Source organism: Drosophila erecta, unplaced genomic scaffold, assembly GCF_003286155.1.
Source record: "Drosophila erecta strain 14021-0224.00,06,07 unplaced genomic scaffold, DereRS2 tig00000055-arrow-pilon, whole genome shotgun sequence".
Taxonomy (NCBI): domain Eukaryota; kingdom Metazoa; phylum Arthropoda; class Insecta; order Diptera; family Drosophilidae; genus Drosophila; species Drosophila erecta.
Window position 1 is genome coordinate 6,490,009 of NW_020825200.1, and position 22,816 is coordinate 6,512,824.

General features: G+C 47.0%; 1 protein-coding gene across 3 annotated transcripts; it reads right to left on the reverse strand.

Annotated features, from left to right (window-relative positions):
• Positions 1-11,740: 11,740 nt before the first annotated feature.
• On the reverse strand, positions 11,741-13,266 carry LOC6540597. Of its 3 annotated transcripts, none has more exons than XM_001968856.3 (3): positions 12,798-13,266; positions 12,055-12,442; positions 11,741-11,983 (listed from the first exon to the last, which is right to left on the reverse strand). In XM_001968856.3, the coding sequence occupies exons 1-3, from the start codon at positions 13,098-13,100 to the stop codon at positions 11,847-11,849; spliced, it is 828 nt and encodes a 275-aa protein (XP_001968892.1). In that variant the 5' UTR covers positions 13,101-13,266; the 3' UTR covers positions 11,741-11,846. The 3 variants fall into 3 exon arrangements, with proteins under 3 accessions (XP_001968892.1, XP_026834679.1, XP_026834680.1); XM_026978878.1 differs by having other exon boundaries at positions 11,960-12,000; positions 12,798-13,265; XM_026978879.1 differs by lacking the exons at positions 11,741-11,983; positions 12,055-12,442 and adding an exon at positions 12,572-12,737 and having other exon boundaries at positions 12,798-13,260.
• Between the last annotated feature and the right edge of the window lie 9,550 nt (positions 13,267-22,816).

Sequence of the window (22,816 nt, forward strand, 5' to 3'; positions counted from 1 at the left end):
GATATGCACGTTTTAAGAGGCTTAACGAAGAAAAAATTGGTTTTGCGACGGCAAGTGAAGGTTGGGCTGACTTCAATGCAGTCGTTGATTGGATATTTGTTTGGGAAACTGTGCAATAAGGTACTCTATGCACTCTTTGAATTATTAACATATACTAGGTAAACTGGTATAAGTAGATGTGAGTATGTGGCCAAGAAAAAAGTAAACCTTACCGCTCTGAAAATAGTTAATTGCTAGTGAAAACCGCCACCTTGCTGTTAACAGCCCTTTAAAATATGCATTATTAGCTGCTTATTTACCCATATCCTAAGTGCATCCGCAAACTGCCCCAGAATGACAGCCAGATTCAATCAGTTGGTTAGAAACCACCGAAATGGTTTTGGGGAAAAGTCATTTGCCCTCGCCCGGCACTCGAGATGTGCGTTTGATTTGCCAGCTTAATTAACCCAACGAGTTGCTGCGAAACGTTTCCAGTCGAAAAGCAGCGGCAGCCGCAAGTCAATCAAGTGGGAACATCAAAGCAAATGTCGCCTGCACTTTGCACTGCCGACAAGATGAAGGCGAACCGCCGGGAAAGTTTCGTGCAACCCGGATTCCGGAGGACTTCACTCAAAGTTCTCGCCCTCGTTCGGTCCAACTGACAGGGCCAGACATTTTGGCCCTGTCCATCCACTGCGCACTTCCATCCACTGCGATCAACTTCAGCATCCTGCTGCCACCAACGAAATCCACCAGCCAACATGCAGCATGTAGCATGCAGCATTCGGCATTCAGCTTTCAGTGCCAGTGTAGCAGTGACAACTTACTTTGGCATTTGGCTGTCAACATGCTGTCAGACATTTAAACAATAAATGACCAAACACTTTTCATTATGTTGCTCTTTGCGGTTTCGCCTGCAAAGGACAGGAAAACCGACTTTGACTTTGCTCGCAATTGGAATCCCAGTTTGAAACGGACGTCGATTCAAAGCCCCTTTTTAAAACTGACTGATTCGCACAAAGAATGCTGGCCATTCATATGAAAATACTTTTCGAATTGCTGTTGATGTGGGTCAACTTGTGGGGCGGTCAGAGGTCAACGTTTTTACTGCTGTTACTGTCATAAAAACGTTGCCAACATGCGCCCCCCCCAAAAAAAAAAAAAGAGAGAAAAAGTTATCCGCCCGACTGAATGTGCTTTTGGTCGGCGATACAAATGCGAACCCATTTCAAAAATGTTGACACCCAACATAGGGCAATTAAATTCATTTTTCATTCATCTGTTACGTGTGTGTGCTGGACACAGTTGGCAGCCTTGTTGAAAGTAATTGACATATTGCGTTGCAAAGTTTGAAAGGTTTTTCTCTTATGGCCAACACACACACGCACGTTTTGGCCGGAATTCTGTGGACTGGTACGCCGGATGGCTGGCTGGAATGGGGAAATTTGGAAACTTCCCCTTTGGTAAACGTTTTTTGCGTACTGTCATCATTGGAGTGCTGATGTTGGCGACTTGAAACTCCAATTTATGATATTAGAACGCTTGAGCAGGAGTTTTTGGCAGCGCCTTAAATATTTGTTATGGACCAATCTAGCAAATATTATTTTTCCGCTCGATTGCTTGTTTATTGCACAATTTCTGGACATCTTTATGGGCTCTTGGACTTTCCAGCAATTATTTCCCATAATGCCCACGATAGATTCCAAATATCCAGTGCCAGCGATTTATGGCCTTAGCCCCACAATCTTCGTGTCACTTCCAGTGTCAGTTGGCTATTAAGTGTGTTTCAAGGCCATTAATGGACTCTAAACACGTTGATGGCATTCTTTGAGCAGTCGAACAAATTGCTGTGCACACATTAGGAGGATTTCGAATGGCTTTCTCCTCGGTCCTTGGCCAGCTCCTCCACTCCACGCCACTTCCCTCCACAAATCCACGCACCTTGGCCACTAAGTCGCCGCCATCGCTGGGCCATAAATTCCGTTTTATTTATGAGCATTTAATTTTTGTAACATTAATTTAAACATAACTGCCAAAACATAAATTTGCTTCCGTTTCCAACTAATTATGTACGCCGTCCTCCCTCCGGCAACCTCGCTCCGCTTTTCGTGGCAATCGCTCAAGCATGAAAATTGTTGACTGCACAAAAGGCAACATCAGGAACATCAGAGGCTTCAGAGGCATCAGGAACATCAGGAACACCCCCGCACAGTCGAAAACCGCATAAATTTAAATGTATGCCCCGTCGGTTCCGCCCCCGCTCCCCTCTCACCAATTTAGGGACTGTGCGAGCGCCACGTTTTATCTTCCCGTTGGCGGGGGAAATGGGATTATGGGTCCACCGACTGGGAGTGGGGCAGGCAGGGAGCAGGGGGCGGGGCTGGAGTTCTTTAAGTGCCGATACACATGCATCGGCACCGCCATCGCATGCATATAAATTTTGATCTGTTTTGCCGGCTGCCCTTTTGAACTGCGTCCAAATTAGTTGCTCATCCAGGCAATTAAACAAAATGGGTCTTTTGCAGGGCTGCATGAGAATTCCTCCGACTTTTGTTTTAAAGTAAAATAAACAAAATAAATATTATACTTTTTGAGGTATTAAGTTTTGAGTTTGGCTCTGGTTTTATTAATTGAAAAATGACTATAACTTTAGAGGGGCGCATATTTACGATGAATATGTGTGGTACTGACATAATCTGCATAAATTCTAAGCAGTAAATCGTTTTCTAACTATTATTAATTTCAGCTACTAATGCATAAGTATATAATTTAATGTCTTATACTTATAATGGTCATGCTCCGCCATCTCAGCTGCTTTCACGGTTCCACTTGGCTGCTTCTGCTGCCCTGGAAGCCGAAAACAAGAGCCGAATAAGAAATACGGCCAGCGACACGGCACCAACATAATAATCATAAATATATCAGGCAGCTAACTTTCGGCCTGGCATAATAAAATCCAATTAAAAACCAAAGAAAGCAAATGTTTACGACCTGACACAGTCCAAGGGGAAGCCGAAAAGGGCTGTCTGTCGACGAATACATTGAGTTATGTTAATGGGCGGCAGAAAATATGTCTGCGCCCCCACAAAGAGGGGGCCACGTCGAATCGCAGAGTGTTTTTGGGGTAGCACACAAAATATTTCTCAAAAGGGTTGGGACAATAATATTTGAGATGATATTGCCTGGATATCTTTTAACATATTTGTTTAAAATGGCTGTGAATTCCAGCATTGATTTGGTGGATATCTCGAGAAGTTTTCCTTGCGATCTTAATGTATCATTTCGGCCCCACCCCCACCCTCTCCCAGTTGGACATAGACAAAACGGCAGTCAACAAGCCCGGGCAGCAACAGCATCCATTCTCCACTAACACCACATAATTCACAGGAAATGACAAACAGCTGAGCTCGAGCCATCGGGGCACCCTTCCTGGCCAAAATCCCTGCCCCCTGGCAAGTGTCAGCGTAAATCTTGAAACTCGCCGAGCAGAAAGTGTTGCCTTTGTGGAAATTGACTTGGCCGAAACCAAAACCAGCAGCAGACCAGACTCGGACTTGAAGTGGGTGTGACGAGGTGGGCCGAGACGGTGGTGCTTTGCACTTTATTATTTATGGCTGTCGGGTTGAGTACGAATTCATTTTATTTATGAAGCAAGTCAGCCAAGCGACCAGCCAAACAGCCAAACAGCCAAACGGCCAAACGGCCAAACTGCCAAACGGCCAAAAAAGAAAGACAACCCAAGCGAATGGCTAACGGACAACTGTGGTCGTTGTGGCTTTCTCGACTACTGAAAAACAAAAAACAACTCTTTTTCTCCTCGCCCAGATGGGAAATGGTTTCGGTCCACACAGCAGTGGTTAATGTGGCTTACAACCTAAACCATTACTTTCATATTGGAACAGGCCATGTTTGAGCACTTAAAGTTCCTTCGACTAAGGGTAACATAAACCTCATGAGAACCATTTAGGTTCAGTCACAATTAAATTGCAATATTCTTTAACAAATAAAACAAGTGATCTCTAATAACTATTTAATTTTTGATGGATAATTTCTTACTTCTTTTGCGCCAACTTTTTTCATTGTAATAGGAGCCAAGCATTTTCTTGGCCAACAAGATTAGATCCCAAATCGTTCCACTGTACCTACAGTGAGGACTCCCCAAAGAAAGTTATCCGCAACACTTGCACTGTGGCTCAGCGAGACAATGAGGCCATCCCTCTGCCTTTCAGTTCCGCCCTCAATCCTCCAGTTTGGCCACGTTCGTAGCAATTTTCGAGTCGGCTAATTAGCTTTGGGTGTATTGTTTATAAATTTATGACGCATGTTAAATGGGTTTAATTTATTTATGGCACTTTGACCGCCCTTACAAGACCATGGCCGAGTCGAGTCGAGTGCTTAAGCTGTGGCCAATTGAATTTCGCTTGTGAATTATGTTTATGAGCTGTTCTGTTCTGTTCTGTTCCGTTTTGGTTCGGTTTTGGTTCGGTTTGGGTTCAGGTTCAGGTTCTGGTTCGGTTTTAGTTGTGGCGTAATGGGCCTTCCCGGTGGGGGACACCGAGGCAGTGTTTCACATATTTGTGCGGTTAATTAGAGACGCCTCATGGCGGGGCGCCACCAGAGCAAGGCCCGACAAGAGACCCAATTAAAACTTCAAGTTGTCAGCTATCCAGCTATCAGCACCACCATCCCCCACCGCCGAGGGGTCAAATGGCTCTATTATGCGCATTCCATGATAGGTGGGCGGAGAAATCCACCCCGATTATGAAAATGGGAATACAAAATTCGGATGATTATCAGTATGAGTATGGTGATTATTCAAAATGCACGAAACTCGAGGGATAGCAACGACTTAATTGAATAATCTGCAGGCTCGGGTATATTGACTTTCAAGTACGACTAAAGTTACTTTAAGCTGAACATATGAAATGATGATACTACTAAGCTGAACTTGGCTAATCAACACAGTAATTTATAAGGGTAAAGTGTAATGGTTGATTATAGGGTATTTTTCCAGCCGATCTCGACGCGGCGTGGCTCATCCTGCCGAAGAAATTCGGGGCGCCGGGGTCGAATGATCAATGGGCGCTAATTAGTGTGTCCTCTGCTTTTGAACCTCTACACATGCTCGCTCGATGGCCGGATCCGCGCCGCTGGACGCCCCCCGCCCCCTGCCTCCTGACCCGAGGGGCGGGGAGGGGTTCTCAGTTACAAGTGCTGATTACGGCCATGCCTTTGCCTAGTACTATGTGTGTTGTTTTTGTTTTTCGGGCTTCCCGCTGCGGCCGCAGGTCATTTATTATGTTGCTGTTGCTGTTGCTGGGCGAGACTTGAATTTCAATCATGAGCTGTTGTTGCTGCCGCTGGTCGCTGCGCCTTCGATTAGAAATTGCGATAATGTCCGATGGCGACAAAGTTTCCGAGGCGCCCAGAAAGAATGGCCTCCAGAGCTTGGAGGCACCCGATCCCCATTACCCAAACCCAAACCCAGCTCCCACATCCTCGCCCATCGGCGCCTGTCTGCAGTTTGTCAATGCGACGGCGGCCGGAGGGCTTATCTGCACTTGGCTGCCACTAAATTATGTTTTATCTGCATCTGTGGGTCATCGTGTTACTCCCAAGCACGGGTGTATGTACATTCAGCGTATGTGTGTCCGCTGTTGTGGTCACTTTGATCGATGGGCCCCGAGCGCTAATGAGCGGCAATTAATAAAGCCATGGACTTTGTTGGCCGCAACAATATTCCAGTATATTCGGGAGTGTGTGGACTGGGGTTGACCAATGGCCAGTGACTTGTCGGTGTCCAGCTGATTAATGCCACGCCACGATAATGAGGCTTTGACTTGGACTCGGGCCTTGGCGCGGGAATATGTTTTAATGCCCATTTGATTGATGCCCCAGGCGGGAGCAAAAGCGCTTGAGGCACTGCCAAAAACTGAGCTAAGGCAGAAGTACAGAAGTATCTTGTGGAACAACTGAGTGGCCAAACTGGAGGGTTGATGGGTTAATTCCTGGAAACCCGAAAAGGGTTGGCCCATACCACAATTTAAAGTCAGCTGTGCAGATGAGCGTGCGCCTTGCAAACAATGATTGCAATACATCAACATTTTGAATAAATGTTTAAAAATTGAATTTGATTTCGGCTGTTATTAATTAACTTGTCAGCTGAATATGCAGAGCCAGGCAAGCAGATAAACCTATTTTCCGGCACCTGTCAGACAAGCTTTCAATGCCATTTCCCCTTTCTTTTATTTATAAACCGCCCAGGGATAGAGCAGCTGCAGCGATTACCACGAAAAAAGCGTGTGCGAGTGTATTTATATTTAAGTTATGTAAATGAAATGCGCCTTGCAGTTGCTTTTTTGGGCGCGCCCCGCCCGCGACACTGCGCAAAAATACATATTCTTTGGCGCAGTAGTTTCGGGAGCGCGTGCAAAAATAATTTATGGGTGCCATCAACAATCCTTAGAGCTGAAATGATAGATGGCGTGCCAGGATGTCTGCCAGCCAGCGAGAGTCGGACCCAAACTGAAACTGAAACTGAAACCGAACCGAATCGAAACTGAGTCTGCAACCGAGTTGGTAACTGAGTTGGTAACAGAGCTTGTGTGCAGCCGGGTGTCGGAGCCAAAGTCGCAGCCAAGTTAACCCAAAACCCCAAATACGCTGCGGGCGCCATATTTCTCGCACTCAGTGTCACCCAGGGATATGGAAGTTGGGGCTGCGAGTCCTTCGACTGCAGGGTGTCGAGCACTTTTCGAATTGAAATGTCGTTTTGGCTGGCGCTAGAATTTTTCATTGCCAATGAGCTGCGGGGTGAGGACGTGCTCTGCCAGGAGCTGCCATATTTCTCGAGAGCCCGGCACAAATGTCACATCAATCTTGTGTCCAGCGTTGCGTAAGAAGTAAGGAAAATATTCATTTTGCTTTTGGCGCAAGTTGCCGCTTCTTTTCGCTGCTTGCCACCCCAAGTGGAGCCAGAACATGAAATCAAGTCTTCGCGCTGGCTGCTTGCGAAAATGATTAATGGCCCGGCGGTTCGTGTTGTGCGAATTTTATACGCAAGGCGGCTGGTGCAGAAAGGCCAAGAGGGGCCAGTTGGCCAAGTATTTTGATTGAATGAACTGTCCGCAAGCTGCTTATAATAGGTTATAAAGGCATTGTGTACTAATTTTGATTTAAACACACACTGTAGTGGGTCTGAGCAAGTATCTAGCTCTGGCATTATTCAAATTGTTGCATACTTAGAAGCTTAGTTGGCTGTCCAAGCAAGCTAATACCTTAGTCTTCTGTAAACTTAAGAACTTTTAAAATGTGGGATAAACGCTGTATTAAACTGTACACATTGGCTGAAACTGAAATTTAGCGCACCATAACGCAATTAAAGCAGCACCCTCAGCATAATTTGCCAAGTAACGTTGCCACACAAGCACAAGTTATCAAGTCATCAAGTGAGGTGGATGCCACCCCCTTTAACGCCCACTAGAAGTCACCCCCTACTCCCCTGCTCACCTCGAACGTGGCCACAGCGTCATTTGCGCTGCTTAAAAGTTGATTCGAAAAGTTTTACACCGCAAGCGAGTGGGGAAAGCGGCGGAAAAGTGGGCGGAAAGGTGGGAAACTCGTGTTGGGGCGGCGGATCCTTGAACATGCCGCCGTCGACGCCTCGGCTTTTCATCCTAGCTCCAGGCTCACACACAGACACACACTTGCACGCAATTAGGCATAATCACCCACACACACAATTAAACAGGAACCCGCCAAAGCAGCAACGCACACAGATACTCTCGCACACATGCAGCCCGGACCGGGTTATAACCTGCTTGCAGCGCCATCGTCGCCGTACAATTTCCGCAAGTCGTAAAAGTCGGTAATTTATACCTTTTGCCCCATATGCTACGGCATGGTAATTTGTTAAGTAGAGTTAAAATAATTGCTCGTATTTATAATTTACACATTTTGCCTTGGAAATTTATCGTCGCGCTGAAAGTGCGCTAGTAGATACAGGTCCCCAAGGCCCCAAAAAGGAGGATCCTGCACTCCGAAAACCGAGAACCGACAACTGAAAACCGAAAACTGTAAAGTGGCAGGGGCTTTTGGGGCTGGTCGGCCAGGCCACCAACGTGCCTCCGCTATTTTTCGGTGTATTTTCCACTTTTGCGCTGTGCGCAAATTTATGGCCACAAGTTGCCCCTGCTAAACTGAATGAATGAGTAAGTGGGCTTCTGCTCCAGGCGATGCTGCAGCAGCGCCTCCCTCTGGCCAAGTTGAAAGTTTTAGCCGCTATTAATTTCCCACACCAACTCGTTTTCGGGCTAAAGTCGGGTGCTCTGTGGGGAATATGAATTTCAGCTGAAGAGATTTACCGACCATTCGGGCTGCAGAATGAAGGGAAAACAATTTGATTTCACTTGGTAAACGCCATGCTTTACTACCGGGTGTATATGTTCCAAAAACTTTTAGTGACTCTAATTTGCACTGGTCACTCCAATATGCACTAGTCTTAATATTCACATGTGATAAATAGTCCTTGCATAAATCGTGCTTCAAAGGATGTGGGCAGATATTAAGCGACAAAGTAACATTTTACATGAACCCCAGGCTTGGCAACATTCATTTTCCGACCAAATTACCGAGTAACTCCATTTTGCACGGAAATTTCGAAAACCATATAACATTGCGAGCGATAAATTTCATTTTAATGGCTGGAGAATGGCTGGGGCACGTCCTTGTCCCCCCCTCAGTCGCACTCAGTTACTTTGTGTGCTGGAAACATTTTATAAAACATTTATTTGCTTGATTCCTAGCCTCATTTCCGCCAGACATTTCGCACCCGCCTCGAGCGCAAAGCCCAAAGCCCAAGGCCCAAACAATTCTACCCCAATTCAGCAGAAAAGATATATATTTTGTCTGCACTCCGCGCTCTTCCTTTTCGGGCCATAATGAGGCCATAAAAAGGGTTAAATAAAATGTGCAGCAATTGCTTTGCTAAAGCCAACGAGGTCTAGTAAGCCCCCTTTCACCTCGTTTTCGCATTTGGTTCCGACCACTGACGGCGAAAATTTGCCCGATTTTCGCGCCGTTGCTCAAGAATTATCGACGTCTTTTTATTTGGTCGAGGAATGTGAGAGGAGAGGTTGGAAAATACGGCAAAAGCGGGAAAAAGTCGGGGAAAAGTGTGCAGCGGGTGGGACGCAGAAATTACAGCTTGTAGCTACAAATTGCTTCCGTTGCAGGCACTTTGGGGCTCTTTGGCTGGGAGGAGGGCGGCCCAAAATAGACACATCAATGAAATTTATTAGTTTGCATGTGCAAGTGCAGCTGACGCTGGTCGGGATTTTCCATTTCCCGCCGGACCGAGCCTTAATTTGCTTCCTTAACCCCATGTAAATGGCAGCTAATTTGCCTCGTGCACTGCAATTAATGGAATCTAAAACGAGTGCCAGTTTGACGGCGCACTGGTAAACGGTTGTCAATTTAAATTATTCAAAAGTGCTATGGCAAATAGAATATTCAAGTTGCATTTTTAGGCTGTAGTTCATTCTCCACTTCAGCTATCCGAAAACGTACGTATTCAGATTCCCCTGAATTTCGCAGAGCTGCAGTCTGGCAGGACTTTGATCTCGCCGACCGCCTTTCACACATTTATGGCTTTATGATGCGCCCCATATGCACGACAAATGCAGCGCAATGAAACTTGAATTCGGCTTCCCGATCCGCCCACCAACTCACGTACCCCCCTTGCCTTTGGCCGTCCCGCCTTTACGATGCCTCAAATGGTGTGATAATTAGGTGAACAGACGTCTGCCAACGTGTGTCGGTGCAACATCAAAGGGCGCACTGCGCCCCACGACCGCCGCCTCACCCTGCCCCTTCCCCGCGCCACCCACACCCGCTGCCCCTAAAATGTGCGATGACGAATTCCCAGAACTGTTTGCCCAGTCAGTTTACAATTGCTGGGCATTCCGCGGAACTAGACTTCTAGATTCCGAGTCCAATCTTCGGCGGGGCGTCGACATTTTGGATGTTTATTATCTCAAAGGTTGGCTATTTACTCAGCCAGCCGCCTCGAATACATGTGTACTGTGGACATGGGACATGGGACCGGGTAAACAGGAGCCACGTTGCAACAGATTGCAGGTAGGCTATGCACACTTGGCCAAGCATGTTGAAGAGCATTTCAACACGAGTAGGACGGCTTCTAGGAGTTTTAGGCGAATTAAAGAAGTGGATGTGCCCAGATCTGCGCTTATGACTTATGTGCTGGACCATCAAGATCAAGCCTTAGAAACAGCAGAGGTTAAAGCGTGCTGCAGACTGGCCAAATAAGACCCATATGCAACGCGGCGTGGCTGCCACATTTGGTGGCTGCGTGTCTTTGCACCTGCGGAGCGGCAGACAAAGCGATTCAAGCGCCAACGGATTGGAACCGCGCTGTCAGCCACTTTGCAACTCGTTTGTTGCCCCTCGATGATCCGTGGACATACCAACCCGCAACGTTAGCCGTCCCGAAGATATAGTATCTATACATCTGTATGTATATTTTGTATCTAGCAGGTTGCATGCCGCCTGTCGCTGATTAACATCGCCACTCGCGTCTGTTGCGCAGATAAGGCGCTGCCCCTCTTGATCAACCAATGGATATATCTATACGTACGAGTATATCCACGCCACAGCAAACCGGCATCGATGCCACAAATCATTGCCAAACATGATTTCTTATTATGGCCAGCAAAGGTGTGGCTGGAATTCGTGTTGCCTTCCAGCTTAGACTTGTTATTTCTGATTTAAGTGCTTGTAACTTTAATTATAATTAATTAGCCATTCATATATGCGCACGGATTGATTTATCCCGCAGGATGCTGGCAGCAAACAGGTGAGACCTTCAACAGATACTAAGTATCTTATGGTCGCTCGCCCACTCGCTTTTTTGTCAAACTCGTATACCGATGGGACTTCCATTAATATATCGAATGGAAAGTTAATCAAATATGCCAAGCGCTCAAGTGAATATATCAATTCCGATGATAATCCAAACGCGAAGCTTCCTGCTGAGATCCCCGCCCTCCGCGTATCTGTATCTGTATATATAGTTTCCGTCGCCCACATGGAGTGGGCCCCGCTCATTAGCTGCTGCATTCGGAGATGCTGAACAAGCCACTTAATTTAAATTTAAATGTTTACTTCTCGCCATGCGTGTGTGCTGTGTGTTGTGTGTTGTGTGGGGCCGAGTATTTTGTCTGCGTTGCTTTTAGTGCTTCCACACCCTCCGCAGCCAGTGTATCACTCCTTCAGTACACTGCAAGCAAATTAGGCAAGCTGGCACATGGCATTATAAGTGGTTAAGTTCCGAAAAGGAGTGCAAAATATTTTTTATTTATTGGTTAGGCGTTCCGCCGCTTCTGTAGTGCCATTACCAGATTTTATGAGCCCGGCTATTTGCTGCTACACACTGTAGCCGTTTTTGGCACAGTGCATCATCCGCTCGGTGTCACGACAGGGCAAGATTTATTTTCGGCCTTCCATGGGCGACTAAAATGCGCTGTCAGCGCAGCAGTTGCTGCCATACGTCGCCGTGGATTCGGCTTGGGCCATATAGATACATTAGCTGATGGTGGTCCGGATCCGGACCATGGGGACCCACAGAGCGATCGTTCCCCCTCAGTGCACTTGACACCCGAAATTGATGCGCCACTGCGCCCAAGCCGGGCCACATTAATTAGGCAAAATATTGACACGCTGACGTGTGGTGTTTGGCTATTGATTAACGCGTCTTTTGGATGGGGTCGGTTTTATTGGATTATTTTTAGTGGGTTTAGTTTTGGATCTTCACTTGTGTGCATTTGTGTGTATGGCTGGCAGGAGAAGGCCTAGTGGATGGGCTTCCTCTTCGGTGGCAGGTGGCTGGGCATCGAGATGGTGGCATTTTTCTTTGCCTTGCTGCAGCCGTGGAAAGGACGAAGGAGGCGAATCATCAATTGCATAAAGGCTCCCCAACGCGCATGACCTAGGGTTCAGTTAAGGCTTTGGATTAACCTGCATGGGACTGCTCTTCTGGTGCTCTTCGGCGGCTCTTACCATAGTCCTGCGAACTGCACTTCCACTTGGCATCCTTGTGGCCGCACACCTTTTCCTTGCCTTCCACTGCATCCGAACAGGTGACCACGTTCGAGAGCTGGGATGGGGATTTCCTGAGCGGCGATATTCTTACCAGCTGAGGACTGGGTTCTGGTACCACGTACGATACCTCAACGATGCCAGAGTTGGTCTTCAACGGAGCACGATCCTCCGACTCCATGCCATTGGCGCTGGCGAATCGGGCACAACTCTCCGTGGACTTCTTGAGCAGGAACCAGGATTGCTGGAGCACGTTGCCCTCCTCGATGAGTTTCTCGTAGCCATTTAGGAGGCGGCGCACATCCACGTTGATCAGTTCCGCGGGCACCTCGGGCAGATCTTCAAAATCCTGCGAACAACACGGAAATAAATATTTTACATAGATGTGCTGCACTTTTACAGATTTTAAAAGGATTTCAAACCACTTTCAAACCACTTTCCTAACCACTTTCAGCATTCCAATAAAACATTCTTGGTTTATATACAATTTATTCAAATATTTCTCAAGTTTATTACGCTGAAGACACTCCAGGTTTGAATCCAAAAATATTCATCAATATAAATCCTTTGCTATTAAAAACGCTTTGAAATTTTTGAAATGCCGAAAGTAACACTTAAATGAACTACTCGTCAGTTAAATTTTGCTACGAACATCGTTTAGGGTCATGAGATTTGTGGTTATGGGCAGCATGATGCACACCTACCTGCGAGTTCTTGCGCAGATCTTCAAAGCGCTGGATCAGCTGCTTGATATTAAGATTGCCCTTGGAACCCTTGGTGATCCCGGCACCCACGCCCGCCGAAGGGTTGGCGGTCACATTCTCCTCCGTGGACTCGGTGGCCAATGCCTCGCAGTCCGAGCCATCCACACTGGCGGAGCTCATCCGGCTGAGTATCTTGGCCGTCTGCTCCATGAAGGACGCCTGGCGATCGCGCAGCTCCTGGAGGCGCATCTTCAGCTCGTCGAGGTACGCCAGCTGGCGGGGAGTGGGCTGCCTGGCTGCCATTGTCAATTTAGCGATCCAACTTTTAGATTCTTTTGAACATGTGAACGCGTCCCAAAATGCTTTAGTCTAAGGATTTTTTTGGGCTATGGATATTTGTGTGTGGGCTTGTCGGACCTATTGTCTCTAAATGGAGATTTCAGTGATGAATGCTGTGACTGCAAGCAGACTGACTACTCAGTTGCCGGTTTCTCGACCAGCTTTTCTATTTACCGCCAACTAAGTTTGCTGTGCAATGCGACCCTGGAAAGTGTGCCATTTTCCTGGAAAAAGGCTATGTCTACATCATTTTTAATAAAATGAAGCTATTTCTAGAGCATCGGCTGGTCGTTTTGGACATGGCCTATTACCCGCCAGTTTTATGAGTCCCAAATTGAGATATCGCCTGCCATTCTGGCCGAGCTAACTAAGTTGTAATGCCCGCTGCCGCACGAAACCGATCCCTCCCCCAACTTGAACAATGGCGCGATGTGGCAAGGACGGTGGGCGCGGAGGTGCAACTCCTGATACACCTATATATCTTGGGATTAGCCTCTTACTCGGTTGGGGCTAGTTTGGAATTTCACGAAGGAAAACGTGCCGCTGCCAACGGCTGACGCCTACAATGAAGAAAAGGGGGCGTGTCGGCCACTCTGCGACTCGCAGACTGCTGTTGATTTCCCCCGGAGGTGGATGCCACCCCCGCCAGCATCCCCCCCACTCCCCCTGCCAGAGAGTGTGCAATTGTTGTTTTCATATTTTAATGCCTTTTTGAGTTGGTAGGCGTGCCACGACACGATTCTCCTTGCCGATAAGCTGTTATTTTTATGGGTCCCCGCCGAATCGGATCGACTTGAAGTGGAGTCGGTGGTGCAGAGTATGCCAGGTGGTGCAGGGTGGTGCAGGGTGGTGCCGGGTGGTGCCGGGTGGTGCCGTGGTGTGCGGTGTGGGCTGGCTGCCGACTTAAAGAAGTTAAAATTATTACACCGCAATTGTCTTGATCGTTGATTTATGTGCGCTTTTGTTGTCGGCTCTCTTGGCCCGCGGCTTGGTTTTCCGCCTCTTTTCGCCTTTTTGGTTTTCTTGTATCTTTGAAGTTGCCAGTTGGCCAGCAGGCAAATTTGTGTGGCTGTTGATATTTATTGGGCAGGGCCCGGGCATTGGCATCAATTGTGTATGCAACATGGGAAGTTGATTATGCCTCTCATTAGCCACCGTATTTTTGCCTTGTGCACGAAGTGGCGACATTTCCATTCCCATGGACATGGAGTGGCCAGTTTTCAGTTCCCTCATCGCCCATATTTTTGTATTAAAGGGAATTTGAGTCGAAATCCACTCAAGGATTTGTTTTAATTTTAATGAATCTTAATTTGTAAATGGTAAGAATGCCACGGTTGGAATAATCACAGTCCGTAGATATCCTATTGATGATACTTTCTTAATGAAAACTTAAACTATGAATGCATACTTTCATTTCAGCCCGAATTAGCTAATGGTTCTTTTCGGCAACTTGGGGCACTCTCTAATTGAGTGCTTGACTCGTTGGCTGCACTTCCTCCTCAGCGTTTTTCGGTGAATGTCTGGCCTGCGGCACAATCCCATCGCCTCCTCCGGACCAAGCCCAACCCAATGCGACCCAATGCGATCCAATCGGATCCCAGTTGCAATGCGCGACTCCAGCGCGATTAAAGCCAACCGCATTCGCAGCCGCCTTCAATTGCCGGCAAACTTAATGATTTCATCTTTCATTGAATTCAAATTTGTTTCCCCATCGGCCCCACGATGTCCGAGTGCGATTTGCAGCTGTGCAGGGAGCACGACGCTGGATGTTGGGGCTGCCGAATGTGGGCGTGCCCCATCATACGCCCCTGGAGTTATTGTCGTTGCTGTTCTGCGCCGTTGATAGCCAACGCCGTCGAATGGTCGGAGTGGAGCTGGAGCTGGAGCTGGAGCTGGAGCCTCGAAAAATAACGAATTTATTATTTATTTCACCTGACAGCCCCAGCAACAGACTCTATAAATTTCCCTAGCCAATCCACTCCGGCCCGGAATCATATTTATGGCCCCATCTGTATCTTTCGGGCGATGCGCATATGAAAACGAAATTATTGATAAGGCTTGCATAGCTCCATATGTACATATGTATGTATGCCCTTTATTGTATGGCTCTGATTGAAATACCGCTTTCGTCTGGCAATGCAACAGCTTCATTTGGACAACCAACGAAATGAAAAAAAGAGAGACAGAAGGGAAACAAGGCGAAGCGAAAGGTGGAAATCAGCTGCAGCAACAAAGTTTATTGGCAACACACAAGGAGGCAAGAATAATAAAACCTTAACCCAATATCCTGCTTATGGTCATAATTTTTATGCTGCTTCCAGCGAAGAAACCAAAAGAGTGCAGACCGCCTGGGCTCAGCTTATAGCAGTTGCTCCAGGTCCAGGTCCAGGTCCATGTCCAGGTTCAGGTCCTGGTCCAGGTTCATGTCCAAGTGCGGGGAACTTTCCCTCCCGTCCGCGACGTGCCGCGTATTTCATTATGAATTGCTCTTAACGATGTTCCATTTTTCATGAGCGCATTCATAAACCCTTTCCTTATTTTCGACTTGAAGCGGATTGTTGTTTGCATCTCGCCGTTGCCGTTGCCGTTGGTGGAGAAGAGGAGATTCTGTCTGGCGGTTTGGCTGCCACCAGCACTCCTCCTCCGCTGCGGCTAGCAAGTGAATGAATAATTGCACCAAGGTGTTGCAAGGAGGGCTCTGCTATCCGCAGTCCTGTTCTCCACAGTGGTTGTGGTCTGCATGAAACTAACTCAAAACTTGGGCAAAAAAAACTCTCGATTAGATGCTTTTCTATGCCTTTTTTATATGTTTAGTAGTTGGCAATAAGCCACTCAACTTTATTTGCAATCATGTAACAAATTATTCATTTTTTCAAATCACATTTTATGTCTTATAAATAATTTATATACTCAATTATTTTTAGTTGAACAGTGTCACGGTTAAAAAGTTCCTTACCGACATTTCATAAAATTCGTTCTATTAAAAATACTTTTAAATATATAAAACACTCTTCTTTCATATAAAATACAAGTGTTTTCTTAATTGCTGCTTCCACTTTTGATTGACAATACGCTGAAAAATATTTTAACTAGCTTTGGTAGAGTAATTTTTCAAATGCCAGTTAGAGGCCCCCAGGGAGACTTCCAGCCCTCCAATGCCCTCTGTTTCCGCTTCCTCCAATTCTTTCCGTTTTGGCGAAAACCAATTGCCTTTTACAATTCCGCGGCTCTGCGGCCAAGAGTCTTGGGCGCTGAGCTACACTGACGAAAATATTCAAGTGCTATACGTTTTTTAACTTTTGCCCTTTGAAACTGGCAATCCTAAAAACAGTCAAGTTTCATTCATTTGCAGTAAGTAAACTCAGTAAGGGAATTCCTTTAGGCACGTAGACTAGCCCGAATTGTTCGCAGTGTAAGAAAGGGTTTCGGAGACCATATCGGCTCAGGCGGCTGTCAAAGGCGCAGCGGGCAGTCGTAAAATCGCGGCAAACACAATTGAAAAACGAGCGGGCCGTGGGAGCGAGATGGGCTACGAGGTGCAAGTGGGACGGGGATGGGGCTATGGGTGAGTGAAGGAGTGCGGCGGCAAACACTCCACACTTGTCAGCAGTGGCCTTAGTCGCTCCCCGCCCCCCTAGCCGCCCCAACCCGCCCCACCGCCCGCGACGGCCCAGAGCAGCGCTTATGCCCACAAATCATAAATTGCCGCCTTAAAATTTATCTTCAATTTTCGAGACCCCATGTGGTGCTTAGCGAATGGTGTTTTGAAATTTATTGCTGCATTTGCAATAAATATTGTCAGTTGCGTCGGGCCCACAGAGCAAGCGAGACGGCAGAGTGCCGGTTGGAGCGGGATGGCCATAATGGCGGCGTTTGCTTGCTTTTTGCATGATTGCCGCTGTAACGCCTCTGCCCCAAACCCCCAAGCCCCCAAACCGCCAAGACAACCCCCGCCAACCCCGAAAATCGCTCCTCGTCGTCCCCGGATTGTTTATTGTTTTCGTGCATATTAATGCACGCTGATTGCGGGCCATGGTTAGCTGAAGGGGGTCGTTCAGCCGCAGGGGGAATCCCCCGCGTGGCAGTTAGCAGCTGCCGTGCTGTGTCCTTCCCGGACCTTTCCAAAAGGACCTCCCCGCCCCACCCATGAATGTTAATTTACAGCGCGAGAAATTGATTGCCCTTTCGTTAAGATAGTGTGTGCCAATTGCGAATTGTGCGGCCATTTGGGGGGAAATGTTCCGCAGGGGTGTGCCCCCCCATATTTGCTGGTTAGTTGTGGCTTCTTTATTGCTAACGTAATATTTATCGCGCGCATCGCGAGTGGGGCTAATTGGTGAAGTCATCAAGATTAGCAGATGCTCAGACATAAGATAGATTAGTAACCGCAACTAGTAAGCTGAAAAGTAAGGAAAAAGTTATTCATTTGAATTACTTATTAATGATACCATTTCTTATAAGTTAATTTTATTTCAATAACTGTTCCTGCGCTCTTGCCATTTTCGTAAAGCCTATTGCCGCAGGAGCTCACAGAAGTTAAGCCCCAAGTTTTGGGCACAGATACTTGGGGCACTTTTTATCTGCCCTCCGGCTGAGCCCACTGAGCACACAGTAAATGAAAGTAAGCTCGGAAAGCTTCGACGACTCGTTGCACGTCAGGCGGCATTGGCAGACCCATCAATCAATTCACAGAAGGCCCAGACACGGACACTCGAATCGTAAACCCCGTGAAACTCGTAACTACAAAGTCCGAAAGAATGCTGCCACTTTCCCTGCCGCCCTGCGCTTCCAGTTGCCACAATTTGTTTGCACTGCTGTCAGGCGTCGATGACTCTTCGTCCTCCTCCGCCTCCTGCCCCTCGGCTGCCTTTTAAAAAAGGAGCGGGCCGTACACCGAGAGAAACCCGCCACAACTTGAAATATTACAAAGAATGGGAGAGCTTAGAGCGGCGCAAGCTGGCAGAATTGGAGGGTTGAGGAGGCTGACAGCTTTGGATTCGTTCTTCTTTTTGTTCCAACCTTGTCCCTGCCTTTGGCTAAGGAAAGGAGTGGAAAACGTAGTTCTCAGTGGCGCAACAGGCCATCGATTCGAGCATGTGACACGCATCAGGCAGGGCTCATCAATCTCCTGTCGGTCCAAACAAAATATGCAATATGTTCACATTGCGGCAGGGAGAAACCTCAACACGAAAGGCAGGCCGGATCGGGTTTGCTAGGCAGCGGGCAAAGTGAGATATAAAAACAAAAATTAGAACTCTGCCGAATGCCGAACCCCTTCATGTTACTGCGGCCCAACCGCAGTCAGTAAATATTGTACGGGGGAAAGAAAAATTAGAGGGTATGTGTTGACAGCAGTCATCAATCAAGTGACACAACTTTTGACATGTCAAATGAACGAGTGAGCGCATAAATTACATTGGCAGCAACCATTTATGCGACCCCGAAAGTTACAGACCCGCCGAGATAGTGATTGTGGGCCTCCAGTAGCCGACGGATAGGTAAACAAGCCGGCAATTGGAAAACCGATTTCATCAGGCGGCATGGGGAAGGGTATGGGGAAGTGCGGCGTGTTAAATGTCATTACACTTATCGATAAGATTGATAAGTGTAAACGGTTTTGCGTGTCGCTGCCTTTTCTGAGTCATCCGCTGCACAACAGAAGCGCCGCACTTAATCACTCCCAGCTTCCCAGCTTCCCCCACTCACACCTCCTCTACGCCAGCCAGACAATCTGTCAAATAGTCACGCTGACAGGCATTTCCACTTAAAACAATGCCAAATAGCAACAGCTGCGGAAAAACTCCTCATTCACTCTTCACACTGCGCTGTAATTTATCCGGATTTGAGTTTGCGATGTGGGAAAGTTGTTGAGCCGCCGAGAAATTCAAGATTGTACTCCACTCAAGCGATTGGGTTTACTACTACATTACGAGGGTATTATATAATAGCACGTCCACAAGGTTTTCCTGCAACTGAACAACTTTACGATGACCGCTAAAAACACACGATTCAGTTAGAAAATAGCCATATCATACCGCCCAACAAAACTGATGATACATATATTACATATGACATACGCGCTATAAGGACTTTATGATCACCGTTTTAGGAATTCGCTGCAGTCTGTTTTGGATAATATTTTTTTTGGATAATTTTTTCACTTTTCGCACAGTTTCCGGCGGGACAGATTCGATGGGTGTGTGGATCAAAAATGATGATACATATTACATATGAAATACGCGCTATAAGGACTTTATGATCACCGTTTTAGGAACTCGCTGCAGTCTGTTTTGGATAATATGCATAATAAAATCAAGAGTTGGCAACAGTTGGAGTGGGTTTTTTTACTTTTTGCTCAGTTTCCGGCGGGACAGATTCGATGGGTGTGTGGTGTGTGTGTGCGGTGTGCGCGGTGTGTGCGCCGCTGGCAGTGACAAATCCTTTAGCGTTATTTGCGCATGTCGACACTTTGACAGGCGCCGACACATGCGAGTCGCTCCACGTACGCGGTCGAGCAAAGCCCCTATCATATTTCTTGGGGTCTCAGTGGATTCTCTTTGTTGGCGTCGCTTCCTGTCTGCCCAGCTTGCGGCAAAGTTTTTAATAAATTTGCGTCGTTTTGGTTGTTTTTCAATTTTTGCTTGGCTTTTTTCTGTTTTTTTTTTTTTTCGTTTTCTGCCGGCTTGCGGGTGAGCGAATCCACCGAAAACATTTATTTCAATTTTCCCCCTCGCCCCGCCCCGCGCCGCACGCAAGTCGGACAGGCAGCGCAACATGAGAAAGGAAAATTGCTGCTGCCAGAGTGAGTACTTTACAAATTTGTTTCCGTCTCAAGCGCAGGAGGAGCGTTGACAGCTGTCAGTGGAGCGGGCTCTTGAGCTGAAGCCAAAAATATTGACAGTTATCGTACGTCACATGCAAATCAAGTCGGACGCGGAGCAGTCGTGCGATAGGAAAATTGGAAAATGTTTGTCTTTTTCGGCTCGCCAGACAGTGCACCGCTACAAATGTTACCCCATTTTCCAGGGTGGAAAATCTAATTAAACTACTGGGTCTTAAAACACACATATTTAGGGGCGCCTATCTCGATTTGTGATGATTTTCCGTTGCTTGGGTAGCAATAGTAGATACTTCTAGATACTTCCCAGCTGCAATGCGAAAAGGTAAAAATAAATTCGAGAAATTTGCGAAATTTGCGAAACGAAGCGAATTGAATTGTGAAAATCCTTTGCAATTAAGAACTGTCAACGGTCTTTTGTACACACAACATTCTTCGAATTGTTTGCGAATTCCCCAACACTCATTTGATTTACGATTCACTTCGCCGCGTTGAAAGTAATTTGGCGCTCGATTTTCCTTTCCGAAGGAAAATTTCCCTGCCGCCCATGCCATTTGCCTCCACTGCTGTTCTTTCGCTCGCCAGCCTGTTTGTTGGCTGTCTGGGGCCTGACATGTTGGCATCTCTTTGTAATTGATTAGCCAGCGGGGTTATTCACTGACACTGCATGTCGAATCCAATGAGAACAGTCTCGCTCCTCGGGGAGATCGCCTCGAGAGTTTTCTGGGCCTGAGTCTGCGATTGATTGATGGGACTGATCGCGAAAATCAATTGATCAAGCAACACTTTTATGGACTCGACGAGGTCAGGCATCATTAGAAGCGTAATATGTATTGCACAAGTGGTTCTCATGCAGATCTCATTCTAAAAATGTTTTGTAGCTTCCATGCTGCTAGATTGTATCTTGCAGATAAGTAAATAACTGAACAATTGCCTTGTTTGCATTGGCATTATGTGGAGTTTACCCCCATCCGTAGCCTTATCTCATCAATGTTGATGTTAGATTGTCGCATTCCGTTCACGGGCTGATCGATGGGCCCATAAAGCTGCCAAAGTGTAATTCCAGTAGGCGCCGCAGTTCAGAGTGGGCGACTGCACTTAACTATACTCGGATACAGTATCTATAAGTTCCATGCGAGCATGTTTATCGTGTGGATATAGCGGATGGCAGATAAGCGGCGGGTAAGCCAATTGATTTACAGTGCTCTGCTGCTCCCATCAATCAAAACCGGAAACGTCAGATCGTGGCCTTAAATTACGATCAGTGGAAAGGCAACCCTCTTCGCTGCCTATATGCCCCCAGCAACGATTAATAATTCGCCGCTTATCAAGAGTGCAATTTATAATACAAAATGGCAGTCGAAAGCCGGTCGAGCAAAAGGGACCATAATTAATATTTAAAGGATGCAGCCGCTGCACTGTGCCCCCGGCTCCCCATTTCCAGGCCCATCTGGTGTGCTCTCCTGTTGCTCCATCGGCGATTCCAATCAGATAACATTAGCACGTCACATCACACAGCGTGCAAAAATTATTATTCATTGAATTTGTGATAAATGTGACAGGCCCAACAGCACTCCGAGGGGTCTTAACAATGCCGACCAGCCAACCAACCAGCCAACCAACCAACCAACCGACCTGCCTGCATTTCCAGACCAATATGGCCAATATGGGCCAGGAGCGAACCGAACCGAACCGAACTGAACCAGGCCGCATCGAAGCTGTCAAAAATTTGTTGCAAGGAGATATTATCTGGTGTGGATGGAAAGGACCGGCGATGACGAGTCAGTGATGCCAGTTTGGCCCAAAACTGACGGGATTACCCTTTTCCTAAAATAATGTTGAAAGTAATAAAATACATACACCAAATCTGGGCTTGTTTTGGAGGCTTTTATTCGGCGGAGGGATAATGTAAGATAAGACTAAGATCTATACTTCTTATAAATCGTGTCTTTGGCATCACTGGCCAATGTATCTGCTCCGGGCTCATCAATAATGAGGCGACGAGGATGCGGCTCGTCGGCAACGCTGATGACGGCGATGGCGATGGCGATGACCATGATCGATGATTGACCTGTTTTTGTTTCGCCCATCTTCAGAGTGACGATTGCCGGCAAGTCTTCTGCTGGCCCTGACCACACCCATTGACAGGCATCTGCAATGTGCAATTATTTGCGAGGAGAATCACAACAGCAGGCGGAGTACTCAAACGGAATTGCCACATTGATTGATGTGCCCAATAAATTGCACGATGAGCATCAACTGTTTCTGCAGTCTGGCGCTTGGTATGTGGCAGGTGATAAGGCCGATGGGAGCTGACAACGGAGTCGAGTTGCGGAGCATTTAAGTGTCCAATCGATGTCTGCGCTCAAGAGTATGAAAAATAATTGGACGGACAGTGCAGAACAACCATTTATCAATTAAGGCACTCGTACATTTGCACACCTTGTCTTAGAAACGGATTAGGAATCATTCAATTACCTTTTCAGCATCCGAACTCCGCCGAAAATCCACTGACACATCGTTTGACACCTTATGGTGCTGTATTTTTCGCATCTGCTACAGGGATCGGAATCTTAATCCCCAGTGGAATGAGTGCCTTTCGGCGTGTGAATCATTGGCGCATTTTAATTATGGTTTTTAATTTCACGGCCCATATGGCGGGCTGTCAGGTGATTTCCCCTGAAATATGCGCAAAAGACCTGGTTGGAGGCACTGGCGAGTGAAATATTTCACTCTATTTCTGCCTTCGTCTTTCAGAATGAAATTAAGTGTTAATCCCATTTGATTTGTCATTTTCACATGACGTGATTTGGCGGCCTTCGCAGCTCCGGCAATAGCAGCG